This window comes from Bos grunniens, chromosome 10, assembly GCF_055505025.1.
Source record: "Bos grunniens cultivar Pamir isolate PY7600 chromosome 10, Bosgru_T2T1.0, whole genome shotgun sequence".
Classification (NCBI taxonomy): Eukaryota; Metazoa; Chordata; class Mammalia; order Artiodactyla; family Bovidae; genus Bos; species Bos grunniens.
The window spans coordinates 72,429,533-72,448,653 of NC_141174.1; the positions used below are offsets into that span (position 1 = coordinate 72,429,533).

At 36.2% G+C, this 19,121-nt stretch overlaps 1 protein-coding gene across 4 annotated transcripts in view; it reads left to right on the forward strand.

Annotated features, from left to right (window-relative positions):
- DPH6 (diphthamine biosynthesis 6) overlaps positions 1–19,121 on the forward strand; it is a 190,923-nt gene that overhangs the window by 71,499 nt on the left and 100,303 nt on the right. Inside the window, exon 1 of one of the 4 annotated variants that reach the window (XM_086322010.1) lies at positions 10,840–11,451. The exons of the other annotated variants lie outside the window; for them this stretch is intronic. Coding sequence (XP_086178136.1) covers positions 11,278–11,451 — 174 coding nt within the window. The 5' untranslated portion in view covers positions 10,840–11,277. Of the gene's footprint in view, positions 1–10,839; positions 11,452–19,121 lie in introns of those variants that run through there. 4 annotated transcript variants of the gene reach the window in all.

Below are 19,121 nucleotides of genomic sequence, written 5' to 3' on the forward strand. Positions count from 1 at the left end.
CCCACAGTGTAGTGCAGTATATTTCTTTGTTCTAATTTCCTACCAATTCATCATTGGATCTAAAGCTTTGCTGTCTAGTTTGATAGCCATGAGATACATGCCATTAAATAAATTAACATTTTAATCAATTAAAGCTAAGTAAAATTTAAAAATTACTACTTCAGTGTCAGTAGCCACATTTCAGATGCTCAGTAGCCACATGTGGGTCATAGTTTCCATATTGGATGGTACAGATAGAACATTTCCATCACTGCTGAAAGCTCAATGAAAATCACTAATCTAGAAGTTTCATTAAATTCAGGTTTGCATTTTTTTAAGACTACTTCACAAATGATTTTATGTTCTTTCAAGAGGAGGCATAACATCTAATTCTCTTTTTTATGATGTTAGCAGCCGCCAATGATTGTTTCATAGATTTATTATTTAAAAGGAGGTTGCAAAATGGTGATATTAATGATTCTAGGGAGGAGGGAGGAGGGTTCAGGATGGGGAACACATGTATACCTGTGGTAGATTCATTTTGATATATGGCAAAACCAATACAATATTGTAAAGTTAAAAAATAAAATTTTTTAAAAAAGAAAAAAAATGATTCTACTGTTTGTGCTTCATTTATTAGTTGGAACAGTCTATTGAAAAAAGACTTCTCTTCACCTTTATTTGGTTACTTAGCAGCTACCTAAGGCTTCCCTGGTGGCTCAGCGGTAAAGTACCCGCCTGCAGTACAGGGCACACAAGAGACTCAGGCTCAATCCCTGGATCAAGAAGATCCCCTAGACTAGGAAATGGCAACCTGGTCCAGTGTTCTTGCCTGGAAAATTCCATGGACAAAGGAGCCTGGTAGGCTACAGTCCATGGGGTTACAAAGAGTTGGACATGACTGTGTGACTGAGCACACATAGTGGCTACCAATAATATATAAGAAAGACAGGACAAATTGTTCATTCTTAACTTACTTGAAAATAATATTTTCTTAGAGATAATACCCAACCTAAATATAAGGTGATTTAATTTCTCTTGTTAAATTATTTTAATGGAATTCTTAGGTTAAATACTAGCATTCTATATGTAAAATATTATAATGCTTGTTTTAAACATTTTATTTAAGAATAAAAACATAAAACTACTATAGGGTTTACAGGCATTCTATGCAAAGTCCCACAGTTGTATTTGATATTTTTGTAATTGGTATTGGATAGAAACTTACATAGCTTTTAGACTCAATTTGTTGTGGTTGTTCACTGTCACCTCATCACCGCAAAGTAATTTTAGCATATTAAATTTTGGGAAACTTGTTTATATCAAATTCAGTTTTGACATGACTTAAATATAAGTCATCCTCAGGTCTGTAATGGAGGTCATCCTTATATATAGGATTTCCTGAAGGAAATGTCTACAGGCAAATGCTGTGTAAATATTTGAGCTTTTCAAGTAAAGAAACCACAAAATTCATACATATTTCACTGCAAAAAGCATCTACCTAATATTAGCATTTCTTTAGCTAATATTGTTATGAAGTTTTCTGATTGACTTGAACTCATCTCAGAAGCAGAATTGGATTGTTACTATAATTTTTTTAATTCAAGATTAATTTTTATTTTATTTTGGTCAAAGTTAATGTGTCATATTTATATCTTACATATTTACCTCAAGTTTATATCAGTAATCACACATCCAAATAAATTTTATTATTAAAGTAATTTTTTAAAGAGTAGCATTTTCACTGTTCAGGAAAATGCATTTAAAAATATAGAAAATGGTATTTAGAACAGTAATAAATACATTATTTAATAAATGACATTATTAAAATTGTCCTTGCAGTTACTTTTTGAGGATGGACCCAGTGTTGTAATTATACTGTCAACTAAAACTTTGGATAATTTTCTTTTCAATTAGAAGTTTTAATACTTATGAATCATTATGCTTTTTATTTAAACAAGCTGTTAAGTAATACTCTTGTGTGGATTTGAAGTTGTGGAGCGTTCAGAAGGACAGTGTTGTGACCGTTAAAGTGAGACATACAGAGGTCAGGGAGCATGCATCAATAAACTCTGTGATATGAGAGGAGACCAAAAAGCCCTGGGGATTGCTGGAAGCTGCTAAACTAAGTCACCTGTTGGTGACTGGTTTGAATTTCATCCTGTAACCCTAAGATAATTTTTCAACTCCTCTTTGGTGAACTTCAAAATGTGCAGACATCTTGGAGAAGTTTTAACTTGGTTATAAGCAATGTTAGTACTTGATGGATGCCCATCATCCAAGTGTTTCCTGAAAGGTATACAATGCTGCTTGTAGCAGTTAGGAAAGCAGAACCATTTCCTCTGCACTTCAGGTAATTCTTGACAAAAACAGTGATTTCAGAGGGTCTGTATTAAGCTTTTTTAATGTATTGAGAAATACAACTTTATGTTACATTGATCCTCTATCCATATGTGGGTAGTACTGGGCCTCTGATACTTAGCGGCTTATATTTGTATAGAATCAGCTCAGTTCTCATCCTGTCAATGGTCTATTTAACTGGAAAGTTGCATTTGATAAAAAGAATATGAGAATCTTGTTGATGTTGAATATATTATCTGATCATAGTAGAAAAGGAGAATAAAGATGATGGAGTATTAATTTGAAATTTTCCTTGTCAGAGGGTTTGGGACTTTTGCTTTGATTTATAAATGGATTTTTCATAACGACTGCCCATTATGTCTTTCGAAGATAATTTTCCATTCTTTTCAGATTTAGTTTCTTCTTGCACTTGTTACTGATATATCCGTTTATAAGATAGCCCTCTTCTCTAGTTAAAACAATCTTAATTAGGAATCTGAGAATGCTTTGAAAATCATAATATGCTCTGAAAGTTTAAAGGTTTGACATAATTGTAGGAGCTTTTAAATTCTCTTATTCATAATCAGGCCCTGATGATATGTATTATTTTAATTGGTAATATTGCAAATGACTGTTGGTGCTCATTGTTACAGGTTAAAAATTGATTTTTTTTTTATCACTAAGACACTGGAGAAGCCCCCCTCCTTAATTAATTTAGGATCTTGCTGTAGTTTAATATACCTTAGATTTTTTTTTAAAAATTGGTGAAATGATATCCTTTTAATGAATTGTGTGAATGAATGATCTGGAATTCATATACACCTTCCTTTAACCATTAAATATTTGGTCTGCTTGGTGTAATTCAAGTTTCCTAGAAGTAGTATTGATAATAATAAGCACTTTTTCAATAAAATCTCTCAGAATCTAGTTTTAAGAATTCCATTTCCCTAATCCACTGCATATTTTTACTATCTTTATGTGGTTTTGTTTATATTTAAGTTTGCACGTGTGTGTGTGTGTGTGTGTGTATGTATAGATAAAATACCCCTGGTCTTTTCTCCAATTTTTTTTTTTTTTTTAATTTAGAGGTAATTCGAATGTTGAGTATAACATTTCTTCCCAGACAGACATTGTTACAATGGTAAGCAGTTCTGTTTACTTATAGGCTTATCAGTAACCTTTACACATAATGTGATATTGTCTGAATGTCTTATTTTGTTCAGCTTTCCCTGGCACTGATGAAGCCTAAGGCTGCTATTTCTTTCAGTTACTGATAATTTTTTATCTGATTAACTGACACATTTAGTTGAAATCAGACTCAGCCCTTAGGCTGGGCATGGATTTAATTTAAAAAGTATCAAAGGTTTGCTCTGTGTGCTATTTAATCATCATGTTTATCAGGCAAAGAAAAATTACTGGAAGGACCATAGGGAGAGGGTTATCTTAAGGAGCAGTAGCTTGGGAAATTGATAATAGCTACAAGGTAATTTACTGCTAACTTTTACATTCATTAATATAACATTTCCCGCTAATAATTACAGTGCATGTAATATACTAATTAAATTGAAAGCATTATCACTAATTTTCTTTTTGCTGAACCCTAAGATGGCTAGATAAGAAGTGAGAATGTGAAGTTGAAGAAAACCCATGTAGTCACACACTAATTTAAACAATTGGTTAGTTGGCCAGTTAAAACATTTTGGAGATAGACAATGAAACTACTGTGGATGTTCAGAAAACTCATTTTAGGCTGTGACAAGAAAATGAAATTTCTAAATGAATGAAATCATTATGTACTGTAAGTTTATAAAATATTGCACTGGTCTAACCTGTAAAAGTAATACATTACCGGGAACTAATGCATCACTACCGTCCATGTGTATGATGGCGCTACTCTAATGAATGACTATGCTGGATTGATGGAATACACTGATGGTATGGAGCTTTTGCAGTGCCTTTGTTTGTTATATAGCTCTTAACACTTCATAAAATGATTCATTTTTTACTTGGAAAAATATTACGTAATGTATAGCAAAGTACCGTAACTCCATGTTAATATTTAAGAGAAAATCTACACCCACCTAAATATCAAAACAAAAAAAAAAGCTAAAATAAGATTTAAAATTTTATGTAATTTAAACAATAAATGTTCTACTTTGATATATAGTTATTGTATAATTGTACATTTTAATCTAGCAGTAAGCCTCCAGGGTTTTTTCCCACTTTCATTAATGATATGCATAGGGTATAATAAAAATGAAAATAGCCTAATCGTTTCAGCTTGTATGAAAAATAAAACCTATAGGTAAGAAGTCTTATCTTTGTAGATATAATATTGTGCTACCTCTAAATATCTTTTGTCACAAATCTCAAATGTATTTGTTTTTATTTGGTTTGGTTTGGTTTTTGAGAGTCTCATGTTGTGATTGTTTTTATAACAGAAAAGTTTCGTAGTTTCCATAGAAGGAAAATGTTATAAAAAAGGAAAAGCTTTGTTAACTCTAAATCTGCATAGTCTTTTGCTACCTGTATTTCCTAGATTATTTTTCTTAACACTTAATGTTAACTATTCTACAGTGAATACTCTGAAGGATAAATGATGCATTAGGATTTCTCTATAATATACATTGTTACTAGTAAGTGGAACTCAATCTAAACTCACTCTCTCTTGTATCTGGTCAATCACAGGACCTTGTTTTAAAGAAGTTTCACCTCTAAGTAATACCATAGGAAAGAACTTGACGACTTTATAATTACAGAGTTTTAATTTTTATTTTATGTTGGGATATGGTTAATCTACAGTATTGTGTTGGTTTCAAGTTTACAGCAGAGTGATTGTTATACATGTACATATATCCATTCTTTTTCAGATCTTTTCTATATAGGTTATTACAGAATATAGAATAGAGTTCCCTGTGCTATACAGTAGGTCCTTGTTCATTATCTATATATAGTACTGTGTATATATTAATTTCAAACTCCTAATTTATCCCTCCCTCCACATTCCACCTTTGACAACCGTAAATTTGTTTTCAAATTCTGTGAAGTCTGTCTCTGTTCTGTGAGTAAGTTCATTTGTATCATTTTAGATTCCACATATAAGTGATATCATATGATATTTGTCTTTCTCTGACTTACTTCACTTAGTATACTAATTTCTAGGTCTATCCATGTTGCTGCAGATGCCACTATTTCATTCTCTTTATGGCTGAGTAGTATACCATTATATATATTTACCTCATCTTCTTTATTCATTCATCTGTCAGTGGACATTTAGTCTGCTTCCATGTCTCGGCTATTGAAAATAGTGCTTCAGTGAACAATGAGATGCATTTATCTTTTTGAGTTATGATTTTCTCTTTAATAAATGCTCAGGAGTAGGATTCTTGGGTCATATGGTATTGTGTTGGGCAAAAAGTTTGCTAGTGTTTTTCTGTAAGATGTTAGAGCTTGTTAAAGCTAAACAAGCCTTTTGGGCAACACAGTAGTTCTGGTTTTAGTTTTTTAAGGATCCTTCATACTGTTCTCTGTAGTGGTCATGCTAATTTATATTCCCACCAACAGTGTAGGAGGGTTCCCGTTTCTCCACATCACCTCCAGCATTTATCTTTGGTAGACTTCTTGATGATGACCATTCTGACTTGTGTGAGGTGATACCTCATTGTAGTTGTGATTTGCCTTTCCCTAATAATTAGCCATGTGGAGCATCTTTTTATGTTCCTCTTAGCCATTTCTATGACTTCTTTGGAGAAATGGCTGTTTAGGTTTCCTGCCCAGTTTTTGATTTTTTTTTTTTTTTTAATTGAGCTGTTTGTATATTTTGGAGATTAATTCCTTGTTGACGATTTCCTTTGCAAATATTTTCTCCCATCCTGTGAGTTGTCTTTTCATTTTGTTTATGATTTCCTTTCCTGTGCAAACGCTTTTAAGTGTAGTTAGGTCTCATTTGTTTATTTTTATTGTCATTACTCTAGGAGGTAGATCCAAAAAGCTACTGGTGTGATTTATTTCAAAAAGTGTTCTGCCGGTTTTCCTCTAAGAGTTTTATAGTATCTGGTCTTACCTTTAGGTCTTTAACCCATTTTGAGCTTAATTTCATTCTTTTCATGTAGCTGTCCAGTTTTCTCAACAACGCTTCATGAATGCAATCTTTGCTTCATTATATATTCTTGAATCCTTTGTCATAGATTAATTGACCAAAGGTGTGTGGATTTATTTCTGGACTTTCTAGCCTATTTCATTGATCTATGTTTGTTTTTGTTCCAGTGCAGTGCTATTTTGATGACTGTAACTATTAGTGTAGCTTGAAGTCAGGAGGCCTGGTTCTTTCAGGTCCATTTTTCTTTCTAGGATTGCTTTGCCTATTTGGGATCTTTGGGGTTTTGTAAAAATTTTTAAATTTTCAAAAGTTCTTCATTTAGTTCTGTAAAAAGTGCCATTGGTAATTTGATAGAGATTGAATGGAATCTGTATATTGCCTTGGGCAGTATAGTCTTTTTGACAGTACTGACTGTTCCAATGCAAGAACATAGTATATCTTTCCATCTGTGTGTGTCATCTTTGATTTCTTTCCTGAGCATCTTGTGGTATTCAGAGTACAAGTTTTTTGCCTGTTTAGATAAGTTTATTCCTACATGTTTTATTCTTTTTGATGTGATAGTGAATGGGTTTGTTTCCTTTAACTCAGTTTTTCTTCTGTATCTTGAATACTGTGTTCAGTTCAGTCGCTCTAATGTGTCTGAATCTTTGTGACCACACAGACTGCAGCGTGCCAGGCGTCCCTGTCCATCACCAATACCCAAGTTCTGCTCACACTCATGTCCATCAAGTTGGTGATGCCATCCAACCATCTCATCCTCTGTGGTCCCCTTCTCCTGCCTCCAATCTTTCCCAGCATCAGGGTTTTTCCCAATGAATCAGTTCTTCTCATTAGGTGGCCAAAATAGTGGAGGCTCAGCATCAGCATCAGTCCTTCCAATGAATATTTAGGACTGATTTCCTTTACAATTGACTGGTTCGATCTCCTTGCAGTCCAAGGGACTCTCAAGAGTCTTCTCCAACACCACAGTTCAAAAGCATCAGTTCTTCAATGCTCAGCTTTCTTTATAGTCCAACTTTCAATATCTAAACATGACTAATTGAAAAAACATAGCTTTGACTAGATGGACCTTTGTTGGCAAAATAATGTCTCTGCTTTTTAATATGCTGTCTAGGTTGGTCATGCTTTTCTTCCAAGAAGCAAGCGTCTTTTAATTTCATGGCTGCAGTCACCATCTGCAGTGATTTTGGAGCCCCAAAATAAAGTCTCTCACTGTTTCCATTGTTTCCCCATCTATTTGCCATGAAGTGATGGGACCAGATGCCATGATCTTGGTTTTTTGAATGTTGAGTTTTAAGCTAGTTTTTCACTCTCCTCTTTCACCTTCATCAAGATGCTCTTCAGTTCCTCTTTGCTTTCTGTCTTAAGGGTGGTGTCATCTGCATATCTGAGTTTATTGATATTTCTCTCAAAAATCTTGTTTCCAGCTTGTGCTTCATCCAGTCTGGCATTTCTCATGATGTACTCTGCATATAAGTTAAATAAATAAAAGGGTGACAATATATAGCCTTGGTGTACTCGTTTCCCAGTTTGGAACCAGTTTGTTATTCTATGTCCAGTTCTAACTGTTGCTTCTTGACAGGCAAACAAGTTTTGCAGGAGGCAGGTCAGATGGTCTGGTATTCCCATCTCTTTCAGAATTTTCCACAGTTTGCTGTGATCCACACAGTCAAAGGCTTTGGCGTACTCAATGAAGCATAAGTAGGTGTTTTTCTGGAACTCTATAGCTTTTTCTATGATCCAATGCTTGTTGGCAATTTGATCTCTGTTTCCTCTGCCTTTTCTAAATCCAGCTTGATTATCTGGAAGTTCTCAATTCACATACTAGAATTCCAAGTCTGACTTGGAGAATTTGGAGCATTACTTTGCTAGCATGTGAAATGAGTGTAGTTCTGCAGAAGTTTCGACATTCTTTGGCATTGCCTTTCTTTGGGATTGGAATTCCAACTGACCTTTTCCATTCCTATGGCCACTGCTGAGTTTTCCAAATTTGCGGGCATATTGAGTGGAGCACTTTCACAGTATCATCTTTTAGGATTTGAAATAGCTCAGCTGGAATTCCAACACCTCCACTAGCTTTAATGGTATTACCTAATATCTTCTGCTTCTGTTAGGTCTGTATTTTTTCTGTCCTTTATTGTGCCTATCTTTGCATGAAATATTCCCTTAGTATCACTAATTCTCTTGAAGAGATCTCTAGTCTTTCTGTTGTTTTCCTCTATTTCTTTGCATTGTTCACTTAGGAAGGCTTTCTTATCTCTCCTTGCTATTCTTTGGAACTCTGCATTCAGATGGGTATATCTTTCCTATTCTCCTTTGCCTTTTATTTCTCTTTACTCAGCTATTTTAAGGCCTCCTCAGACAACCATTTTTGCCTTTTTTCATTTCTTTTTCTTGGGAATGATTTTTATCACAGCCTCCTATACAATGCTATGAACCTTTGTCCATAGTTCTTCAGGCACTCTATCAGATCTAATCCCCTGAATCTATTTGTCACTTCTGCTATATAATCGTAAGGGATTTGCTTTGGGTCATACCCGAATGGTCTAGTGGTTTTCCCCACTTTCTTCAATTTAAGTCTGAATTTGTCAATAAGGAGTTCATGATCTGAGCCACAGTCAGCTCCTGGTCTTGTTTTTGCTGGCTGTATAGAGCTTCTCCATCTTCAGCTGCAAAGAGTATAATCAATCTGATTTCAGTATTGACCATTTGGTTATGTCCATGTGTAGTGTTGACTCATGTTGTTGCAAGAGGGTGTTTGCCTTGACCAGTGTGTTCTCATGGCAAAACTCTGTTAGCCTTTGCCCTGCTTCATTTTGTACTCCAGCACCAAACTTGCCTGTTACTCCAGGTATCTCTTAACTTCCTACTTTTGCATTCTGGTCCCTTATGGTGAAAAGGATACCTTTTTTTGGTGTTGGTTCTAGAAGATCTTTTAGGTCTTCATAGAACCATTCAACTTCAGCTTCTTCAGCATTAGTGTTTGGGGAATAGATGGATTAATGTGATATTGAATGGTTTGCCTTGGATATGAACAGAGCTCATTCTGTCATTTTTGAATTTGGTCTCTTTTGTTGACTATGAGGGCTACTCCATTTCTCCCAAGGGATTCTTGCCCACAGTAGTAGATATAATGGCATCTGAATTAAATTTGCCCATACTGGTCCATTTTAGTTCACTGATTCCTAAAATATCAATGTTCACTCTTGCCGCCTCCTGTTTGACCACTTGCAATTTACCTTGATTCATGAACCTGACATTCCAGGTTCCTATGCATTATTGTTGTTTACAGCATCGGACTTTACTTTCACCACCAGACACATCCACAACTGAGTGTGTTTCCGCTTTGGCTCAGCCTCTTCATTCGTTCTGGAGCTGTTGCTCTGTTCTTTTCCAGTAGAATACTGGGCACCCACCAACTTAGGGAGTTCATCTTTCAGTGTCATATCTTTTTGCCCTTTCATGCTGTTGTAAGCCTTCAGTTGTCTTAAATCTCAATAACCTCTGTAGCCACTTGCCATGATGTTTTGCTGCTTTGTTTTATAAAAATTTTTATTTTGTTCTTTTCATTTATTGTTTTGTATTATTAATTCTCTATTCATATATCTTTTTCTCCTGCTACAATAAGCTTCTTGAGGGCAGATACTGTGGCTTACTTTGCTTTTTAATATTCTGTCCTCTCTCTTTCTTGTTCTTGCTGTAATTTATTATTATTCTACTCCACTACTCTTACCTCTCTTCTTGACTGTCTTTTTTATCTGGTATGTATTAATTTCAGGTTACTCTGATGTTTTTACTCCAGAAATCAACACTATTAAAATTTTGACATGTTTACAACTGGCAAATAATGAAATGCTTCAAAGAAACATTAAACATTTTTTTCACCAAATGCATCAAAAAAGTTTGCTTTTCTGTAAATAATATCGGAATATCAAAGACTTGATGTAAGAAGTACATAATTCAACTTAATATGTCTTCAATAGCACTGCAGTCTCCTTAATTGTAATTGGACATCATCTTTGTCAATACTTTGTCTGGAAAGACTTTGGTAAGTTTGGAATACTGGTTTTGATTAAGTTCTCCAGATTTATGATTTCTGAGGGCCTTCAAACAGAAGGTTCAGAGAAACTAAATAAACATGATGTCTATAGCTTCTGAATCTACTGCTGATCTTTGGATTTATTTCCAAATCTGTCCTATAACTGATACCCTGAAAATAGAAAATCACACCAGCAGTCTCTTGGATGTATGTATGGAAAGAACAGTTATAAAAGACCATCTCTATGTTTTAACTCTCACTCTCATCCTGTCTTCATTCTATGCAATATTTAATGTTTGACAGCTGGTACCAGGATAATAAGAAGGGGGGAAAGTGGAAGCAGTGACAGATTTTACTCTCTTGTGCTTCAAAATCACTGCAGATGGTGACTGCAACCATGAAATTAAAAGAGGCCTGCTGCTTGGAAGGAAAACTATGAAAAACCTGGACAGCATATTCAAAAGCAGAGATACCACTTTCCTGACAAAGGTCTGTATAGTCAAAGTTATGATTTTTCCAGTAGTCATGTACGGATATGAGAGTTGAACCATAAAGAAGCCTGAGCACTGAAGAACTGATGCTTTTAAATTGTGCTGAAGAAGAGTCTTTGAGAGTCCCTTGGACTGCAAGGAGATCAAACCAGTCAGTCCTGAATATTCATTGGAAGGACTGATGCTGAAGCTGAAGCTCCTTTGGCCATCTCCTTTTCTGAAGAGTCGACTCATTAGAAAAGACCCTTATTCTGGGAAAAATTGATGGCAGCAGAAGAGAAGGGGGCAGCAGAGGATGAGATGGTTGGATTGTGAGTAAAGTCCAGGAGATGGTGAAGGACAGGGAAGCCTGGTGTGCTGAAGTTCATGGGGTCACAAAGTCAGACACAACTTACCTACTGAACAACCATCACCACCACCTCCAGGATAAGTCCTATGTTGCAGTACTTTATTATCCAGTTACGGGGATGAAACTGGAAGGAGAGAGAAAATCAAGAATGGTGGTAGGTATTTAATTTTCTTTTTTTCAGTTTTCCCAGTGTGAGTAGGTAGTATGAGGGGCAGTATTCTAATTCCTGTCTTCATAGGACTGGGCCTTTTATGTCTCAACTCTTGATATCAAAGATCTTCTGAATGAACTTTTCATGCATGTTTTACTTCCCAGTGCAGTTATGGGGGTAATATTCTTTAATCAGAGAATTCTACCTTATTTGAATGCAAAGTAGGAAGTCAAGAAACACCTGGAGTAACAGGCAAATATGGCATTGGAACACAGAAAGAAGCAGGGCAAGGCTAATAAAGTTTTGCCAAGAGAACGCACTGGTCATAGCAAACACCCTCTTCCAACAACACAAGAAAAGACTCTACATGTGAACATCACCAGATGGTCAACACTGAAATCATTGATTATATTCTTTGCAACCGAAGATGGAGAAGCTCTGTACAGTCAGTAAAAACAAGACTGGGAGCTGACTGTGGCTCAGATCATTAACTGCTTATTGCCAAATTCAGACTTAAATTGAAAAAAGTGGGGAAAACCACTAGACCATTCAGGTATGACCTAAATCAAATCACTTATGATTATACACTGGAAGTGAGAAATGGATTTAAGGGACTAGATCTGATAGACAGAGTGCCTGATGATCTATGAATGGAGGTTCATGACATTGTACAGGAGACAAGAGTCAAGACCATCCCCCCAAAAAAAGAAATACAAAAAAGCAAAATGGCTGTCTAAGGAGGCCTTACAAATAGCTGTGAAAAGAAAGGAAGCGAAAAGGAAAGATATACCTATTTGAATGCAGAGTTCCAAAGAAAACAAGGAAAGATAAGAAAGCCTCCCTCAGTGATCGGTGAAAAGAAATAGAGGAAAACAGCAGAATGGGAAAGACTAGAGATCTCTTCAAGAAAATGAGATATACCAAGTGAACATTTCATACAAAGATGGGCTCAATAAAGGACAGAAATGGTATGGACCTAACAGAAGCAGAAGATATTCAGAAGAGGTGGAAAGAATACACAGAAGAACTGTACAAAAAAGAACTTCATGACCCAGATGATCATGATTGTGTGAACACTCACCTAGAGCCAGACATCCTGGAATGTGAAGTCAAGTGGGCCTTAGCAAGGATCACAACAAACAAAGCTAGTGGAGGTGATGGAATTCCAGTTGAGCTATTTCAAATCCTGAAAGATAATGATATGAAAGTGCTGCACTCCATATTCTAGCAAATCTGGAAAACTCAGCAGTGGCCATAGGACTGGAAAAGATCAGTTTTCATTGAAATCCCTAAGAAAGGCAATGCCAAAGAATGCTCAAACTACCACACAATTGAACTCATCTCACATGCTAATAAAGTAATGCTCAAAATTCTCCAAGCCAGGCTTCAACAATACATGAACCATGAACTTCCAGATATTCAAGCTGAATTTAGAAAAGGCAGAGGAATGAGAGGAATTGCCAACATCTGCTGGATCATAGAAAAAGCAAGAGAGTTCCAGAAAAACATCTACTTCTGCTTTATTGACCATGCCAAAGCCTTTGACTGTGTGGATCACAACAAATTGTAGAAAATTCTTGAAGAGATGGGAATACCAGACCACCTGACCTGCCTCTTGAGAAACCTGTATGCAGGCCAGGAACCAACAGTTAGAACTGGACATGGAGCAACATACTGATTCCAAATAGGAAAAATAGTACATCAAAGCTGTATATTGTCACTGTGCTTATTTAACTTATATGCAGAGTACATCATGAGAAACACTGGGCTAGATGAACCACAAGCTGGAATCAAGATTGCCAGGAGAAATATCAGTAACCTCAGATATGCAGATGACACCACACTTATGGCAGAAAGCAAAGAAGAAGTAAAGAGCCTCTTGATGAAAGTGAAAGAGGAGAGTGAAAAAGTTGGCTTAAAGATCAACATTCAGAAAACTAAGATCATGGTATCCAGTCCCATCAGTTCAGTTCAGTACAGTTCACTCATTCATGTTCAACTCTTTGCTACCGCATGAACAGCAGCATGCCAGGCCTCCCTGGCATGCTGACTGATGCATGTGTATCATGCAAGTGCACTGATTTTGCCACTTCATGGCAAATAGATAGGGAAACAGTGGAAACAGTGGCAGAGTGGCAGACTTTATTGTTTTGGGCTTCATAATCACTGCAGATGGTGACTGTAGCCATGAAATTAAAAGACGCTTACTCCTTGGAAGGAAAGTTAGACAGCATATTAGACCTAGACAACCTAGACAGCATATTACAAAGCAGAGATTACTTTGCCAACAAATGTCCGTCTAGTCAAGGCTATGGTTTTTCCAGTAGTCATGTATGGATGTGAGAGTTGGACTATAAAGAAAGCTGAGCACCGAAGAATTGATGCTTTTGAACTGTGGTGTTGGAGAAGACTCTTGAGAGTCCCTGGACTGCAAGGTGATCCAACCAGTTCATCCTAAAGGAGATCAGTTCTGAGTATTCATTGGAAGGACTGGTGCTGAAGCTGAAACTCCAATACTTTGACCACCTGATGTGAAGAGCTGACTCATTGGAAAAGACCCTGATGCTGGGAAAGATTGAGGGCAGGAGGAGAAGGGACGACAGAGGATGAGATGGTTGGATGGCACCACTGACTCGATGGACGTGAGTTTGGGTAAACTCCAGGAGTTGGCTATGGACAGGGAGGCCTGGCATGCTGCAGTCTGTGGGGTCACAAAGAGTCAGACATGACTGAGCGACTGAACTGAACTCAACCTTATTGATGACTAATACTAAACATTAGAAAATCTTTATTTATTTAACACTTTACATTTGCATAGTATTGCAGTATGGTTTGAGAGAAACAGTTTGGCTGGTGGTCAGCATTCTTTTTCCTCAGGGATGCTAAATGAATAACTAAAATATTATCTACCAGGAAAAATTGGCAAATAAATCTGTGTTTTAACTTAATTATCCTAACCATGTGCATGCAGACTATTAGCAGGTTAACTTTTTAAAAAATCTGAAAACTACAGTCTCTGCTTTGAAACTTTAATGTTATGTCTGTTGGTGCTTTCTTTATTTTGAGTTTATCAGGGGCAAAGAAGAGTTAAGAATGTAACTGGTCCTCCATATTTGCTTTTCCTTTGTGTAATTCCATATGTTTATGTGGCAACATTCTGCTAGAGTCTTAAACCTAGTGACTGTATAGTTGTAACAGCACTTCAGGCAATAATATGTAGATCAAGGCTAATTGGAATTTTTCTCTTGAATTTTTCTCTCTCTTAAAGAGAGGGGAAAAAATTAAATTGGTTTGGAAATCAGTTTCCTGCCAAATTTGCTAAGGGCAAAAAGATTCAGAGGATTTCACTGTTGTGCCGTTAATTTTACTAATTTTTTGAATAGACAGTGTATTCACCTGGTTCAAAATTCAAAATGTTCAAGGGACCTCTGATTTGTAGACAATTGGACAAAAAATTGTAAGCACCTGGAGACCCACTACTTTAGACTGGCATCTGAAGGAGTTGTGAGAATGGTCTTGTAAGACTGAGCCCTTAACCTGTGCGGTGCTGTTTCCAGGCAGGTAGTGTCAGAGTTGAGTTAAGTTGTAGGACATTAAGCAGATGTTGCAGAATTACTTGATGTGGAACAACCTTTTCCTGACATTTGTAGTCAAAAGTGTTGTGAGTGTGGTAGTAGTGTAGAGTAAAGGAGAAACCCAAACTATGGATAATAACTGCTTTCTGCAATTTCTGGTCCCTGAGTTCTCTCTCAGTGTTCTGTAGGCTTCTGAGTTCTGTAACCTATGTAATTAATTCTCAGCCCTATCACTTCATGGCAAATGGATAGGGGAAAAGTAGAAACAGGGACAGATTTTCTTTTCTTAGTCTCCAAAATCACTGTGGACAGTGACTGCAGCCGCGAAATTAAAAGACACTTGCTCCTTGGAAAGAAATCTATGGCAAAGCTAGACAGAGTATTAAAAAGAAGAGACATCACTTTGCTGTCAAAGGTCTGTATAGTCAAGCTGTGATTTTTTCCGTAGTCATGTATGGATATGAGAGTTGGACCATAAAAAAGGCTGAGCACTGAAGAATTCATGCTTTTGAATTGTGGTTCTGGAGAAGATTCTTTGAGAGTTCCTTGGATGGCAAGGAGATCCAACCAGTCAATCCTAAAGGAAATCATTCCTAAATGTTCATTAGAAAGACTGATGCTGAAGCTGGAGCGCCAATACTTTGGCCACCTGATGCGAAGAGCTGACTCACTGGAAAAGACCCTGATGCTGAGAAAGATTGAGGGCAGAAGGGAAGCAACAGAGGATGAGATTGTTGCATAGCATCACTGACTCAATGGACATGAATTTAGCAAACTCTGGGAGATAGTGAAGGACAGGGAAGCCTGGTGTGCTGCAGTCCTTGGGGTCACAAAGGTTCAGACATGACTTTGTGACTAAATGACAACTTTTCTTTAAATTCTTAGAGTGGTTTCTTTCTTTTTTTTTTCCTCTAGTTGTACTTTGACTGGTACAGTCATCAAAGTGATAATATTATAAAGTGTAACTTTAATGTTGCTAAATAAATTGCTCATCCCTTCACTTTTATCATTGTAGTATCTATAGTAATGACTGAATTCTTCTTATGTGCTTTTTTGCTAAGTTAATGTAAAACACGGTACTGGGTGCCTGTGAATGTCAACAGAATCAGAGTTTTTTGTTACTTTATATATATATATATATATATAAGCATATTTGTAAAATGTATTTTATATATGTATCAAATAGTATTTGTAATGTGACTCAAGAAGTGTATAAAGTAAGAGTTAGAAAGGGTTGAAAGGCAGTAGAAATCACCTCTGATCAGAAGGATCAGACGAAGTCATGGGTTGTGAAGAATGAGTAGGATTGCATTTAATCAGGATTGTGGTCAGAGGATTGGTAGACAATGACAAATGGAAAGAAGAGTAAGATAGGAAATTAGTACATTCAGTCTAAATAGAAAATAGTTACATAAAGGATTTATGAAAATAAGCCTGGATGAGAGAGAGAAATGAATTTGGCCAGTAGGGAAATGTGAAGGGATTGCTTTTGGGAACATAAATCTGCTAGTTGATCAGCTAGAGGGAGAAGAAATTACAGGTGGAGAGAGCAAGGACCATTCCATTGATATTATTCTAAGGAGAGCTGAGAAGATCTAAACTAGCAGTACTGTAGTGAAATGCCTAAGTTAGAAATATTTTTAAAGTTTTTCTTCTGAGAGTACAATTTGAGATAAAAGTAAGAAATTTTCTCATTTTCTTTTACTTTTTGGAAGACAACTGTGCTTTTAGCTTATGAAGCTACATACATTTTCTTATGGTCCTTCTTGACCTAGATAATGTTTCTATATGTTAGTAGAAGTAAGACTGAACTCAAACATGTTATTTTTTTTCATGGTGGTGCACCACTATATTTTATGATCATGTAATACTAAACATTATGCATTCCCCCTTAAATCCTACATTCTCTCCTAGCAGTTGTACCATCTCTCTACCAGAGATCTTTGTGGAATATTTATTGATATTTATTTTCTTCCTCATTGCACATTCTCATATGCTGCTTCATTTTTTTTCTCATCAACAACAGAACGTTTAAACTTGTCTTCTTAAAGTCAACAACAACTAAATCCTTGTTTTATTCATTTTCACTTCAGTCTTTTCTTTCTTTGACTGCTTTCAGTTCAGTTCAATTCGGACTCTCAGTCATATCTGACTTTTTTTTTTTTCAAATCCAAAGGAAGTGAAATCATTATCTCTGAAATATATCTGTACTCTCATGTTCATTGCAGTTTTATTTAGAATAACTAAGGTATGGAAACAACCTAAGTATTGTTGGTTGTTCAGTCACTCAGTCATGTCTGACTTTTTGCAACCCCATGGACTGCAGCACACCAGGTTTCCCTGTCCTTCACCATCTCCCAGAGTTTGCTGAAACTCATGTCCATTGAGTCAGTGATACTATCCAACCATCTCCTCCTCTGTCATCTCCCTCTTCTCCTGACTTCAGTCTTTGCCAGCATCAGGGTTTTTTCCACTGAGTCAGTTTTTCGCATCAGGAGGCCAAAGGATTAGAGTTTTAGATTCAGCATCAGTCCTTCCAGTGAATATTCAGGACTGACTTCCTTTAGGATTGACTGGTTTGATCTCCTTGTTGTCCAAGAGACTCTCAAGAGTCTTCTCTGATACCACAGTTAAAAAGTATCAATTCTTTGGCACTCAGCTTTCTTTATGGTCCAGCTCTCACATCCATACATGATTACTAGAAAAACCATAGCTTTGACTATATGGGCCTTTGTTGGCAAAGTAATGACTCTGCTTGTTAATACGCCATCTAGGTTTGTCATAGCTTTTCTTCCAAGGAGCAAGCATCTTTTAATTTCATGGCCTTAGTCACCATCTGCAGTCATTTTGGAGCCCAATAAAAGTCTGTCACTGTTTCCATTGTTTCCCCATCTATTTGCCATGAAGTGATGGGCCCAGATGTCATGATCTTCGTTTTTTGAAAGTTGAGTTTTAAGACAGCTTTTTCTCTCTCCTGTTTCACTTTCATCATGAGGCTCTTTAGTTCTTCTTTGCTTTCTGTCATGAGGGTGGTGTCATCTGCATATCTGAGGTTATTGATATTTCTCCCAGCCATGTTGATTCCAACTTGTGCTTCATCTAGTCCATCATTTCACATGATGTACTCTGCATAAAAGTTAAATAAGCAAGGTGACAATATATAGCCTTGACATACTCCTTTCCCAGTTTGATCTCTTTAGGAGCTAGTAAACTTTTCTTCTTTGACCGTGGCTTCTGTGATTTCCTTCTGTCTTAGTTTTCCATCTGTTTTTCTGTCCTTAGTTGTCTTTCAAGATCCTTCTTTCTCTACCCACTTTATAAGTGTTATGGTTCCTTATGGCTTCATTTTTCACCCTCTTTTAGTCTACACTTCCATTTGACTTCATCTCATCATCTCTTCTTCTGGCTTCAGTTACCACTGATGTACACATTTATATCACCCAATTATATATTCTTTGAGCTCCATACTCGAATGTCTGCTGAGCAAGTCTCATTGATTGACCAAAGGCACATAAAGCTTAATGTCCAAAATAGTACACATTATATTCCTCCTCAAATGTGTGTATTTCTTATAAAAGTAATGCCATTGCTATCCATCAAGTGACCAAGCCAAAATATTGAGAGCTTTCTGGATTTCTTTCTCAGCCACATGCTATCAAAATCTGTTAATCTTTTCTTATATCACAAATAAGCCTTTTCATTATCATCATCATAAACACTGCCTTACTTTAGACTTCCATCATTTCTTATGTAGATTTCTTTAGGGTTCCCTCAGTAGATATTTTGCTTCTGTACACTTTTCCAATCAATATTCCTACCTAGTCATTTAAAAATGTAAAGCCAGTTGTGCAAGAGTGTTAAGTATTTAGCATTTGGCACTCAATTAGCAAGATTAATATTGTTAAAATGACCATACTACTCAAAGCAATTTATAGATTCACTGCAGCCCTATCAAAATTCCAGTGGTTTTTTTTGTAGAAGTAGGAAAAAAAAATCCTACAATTTGTATGGAACCACAAAAATTTCCCAAATAGCCAGAGCAATCTTGAGAAAGAACAAAGTTGGAGGCAAACTATATTGCAAAATAGTAGTAATTAA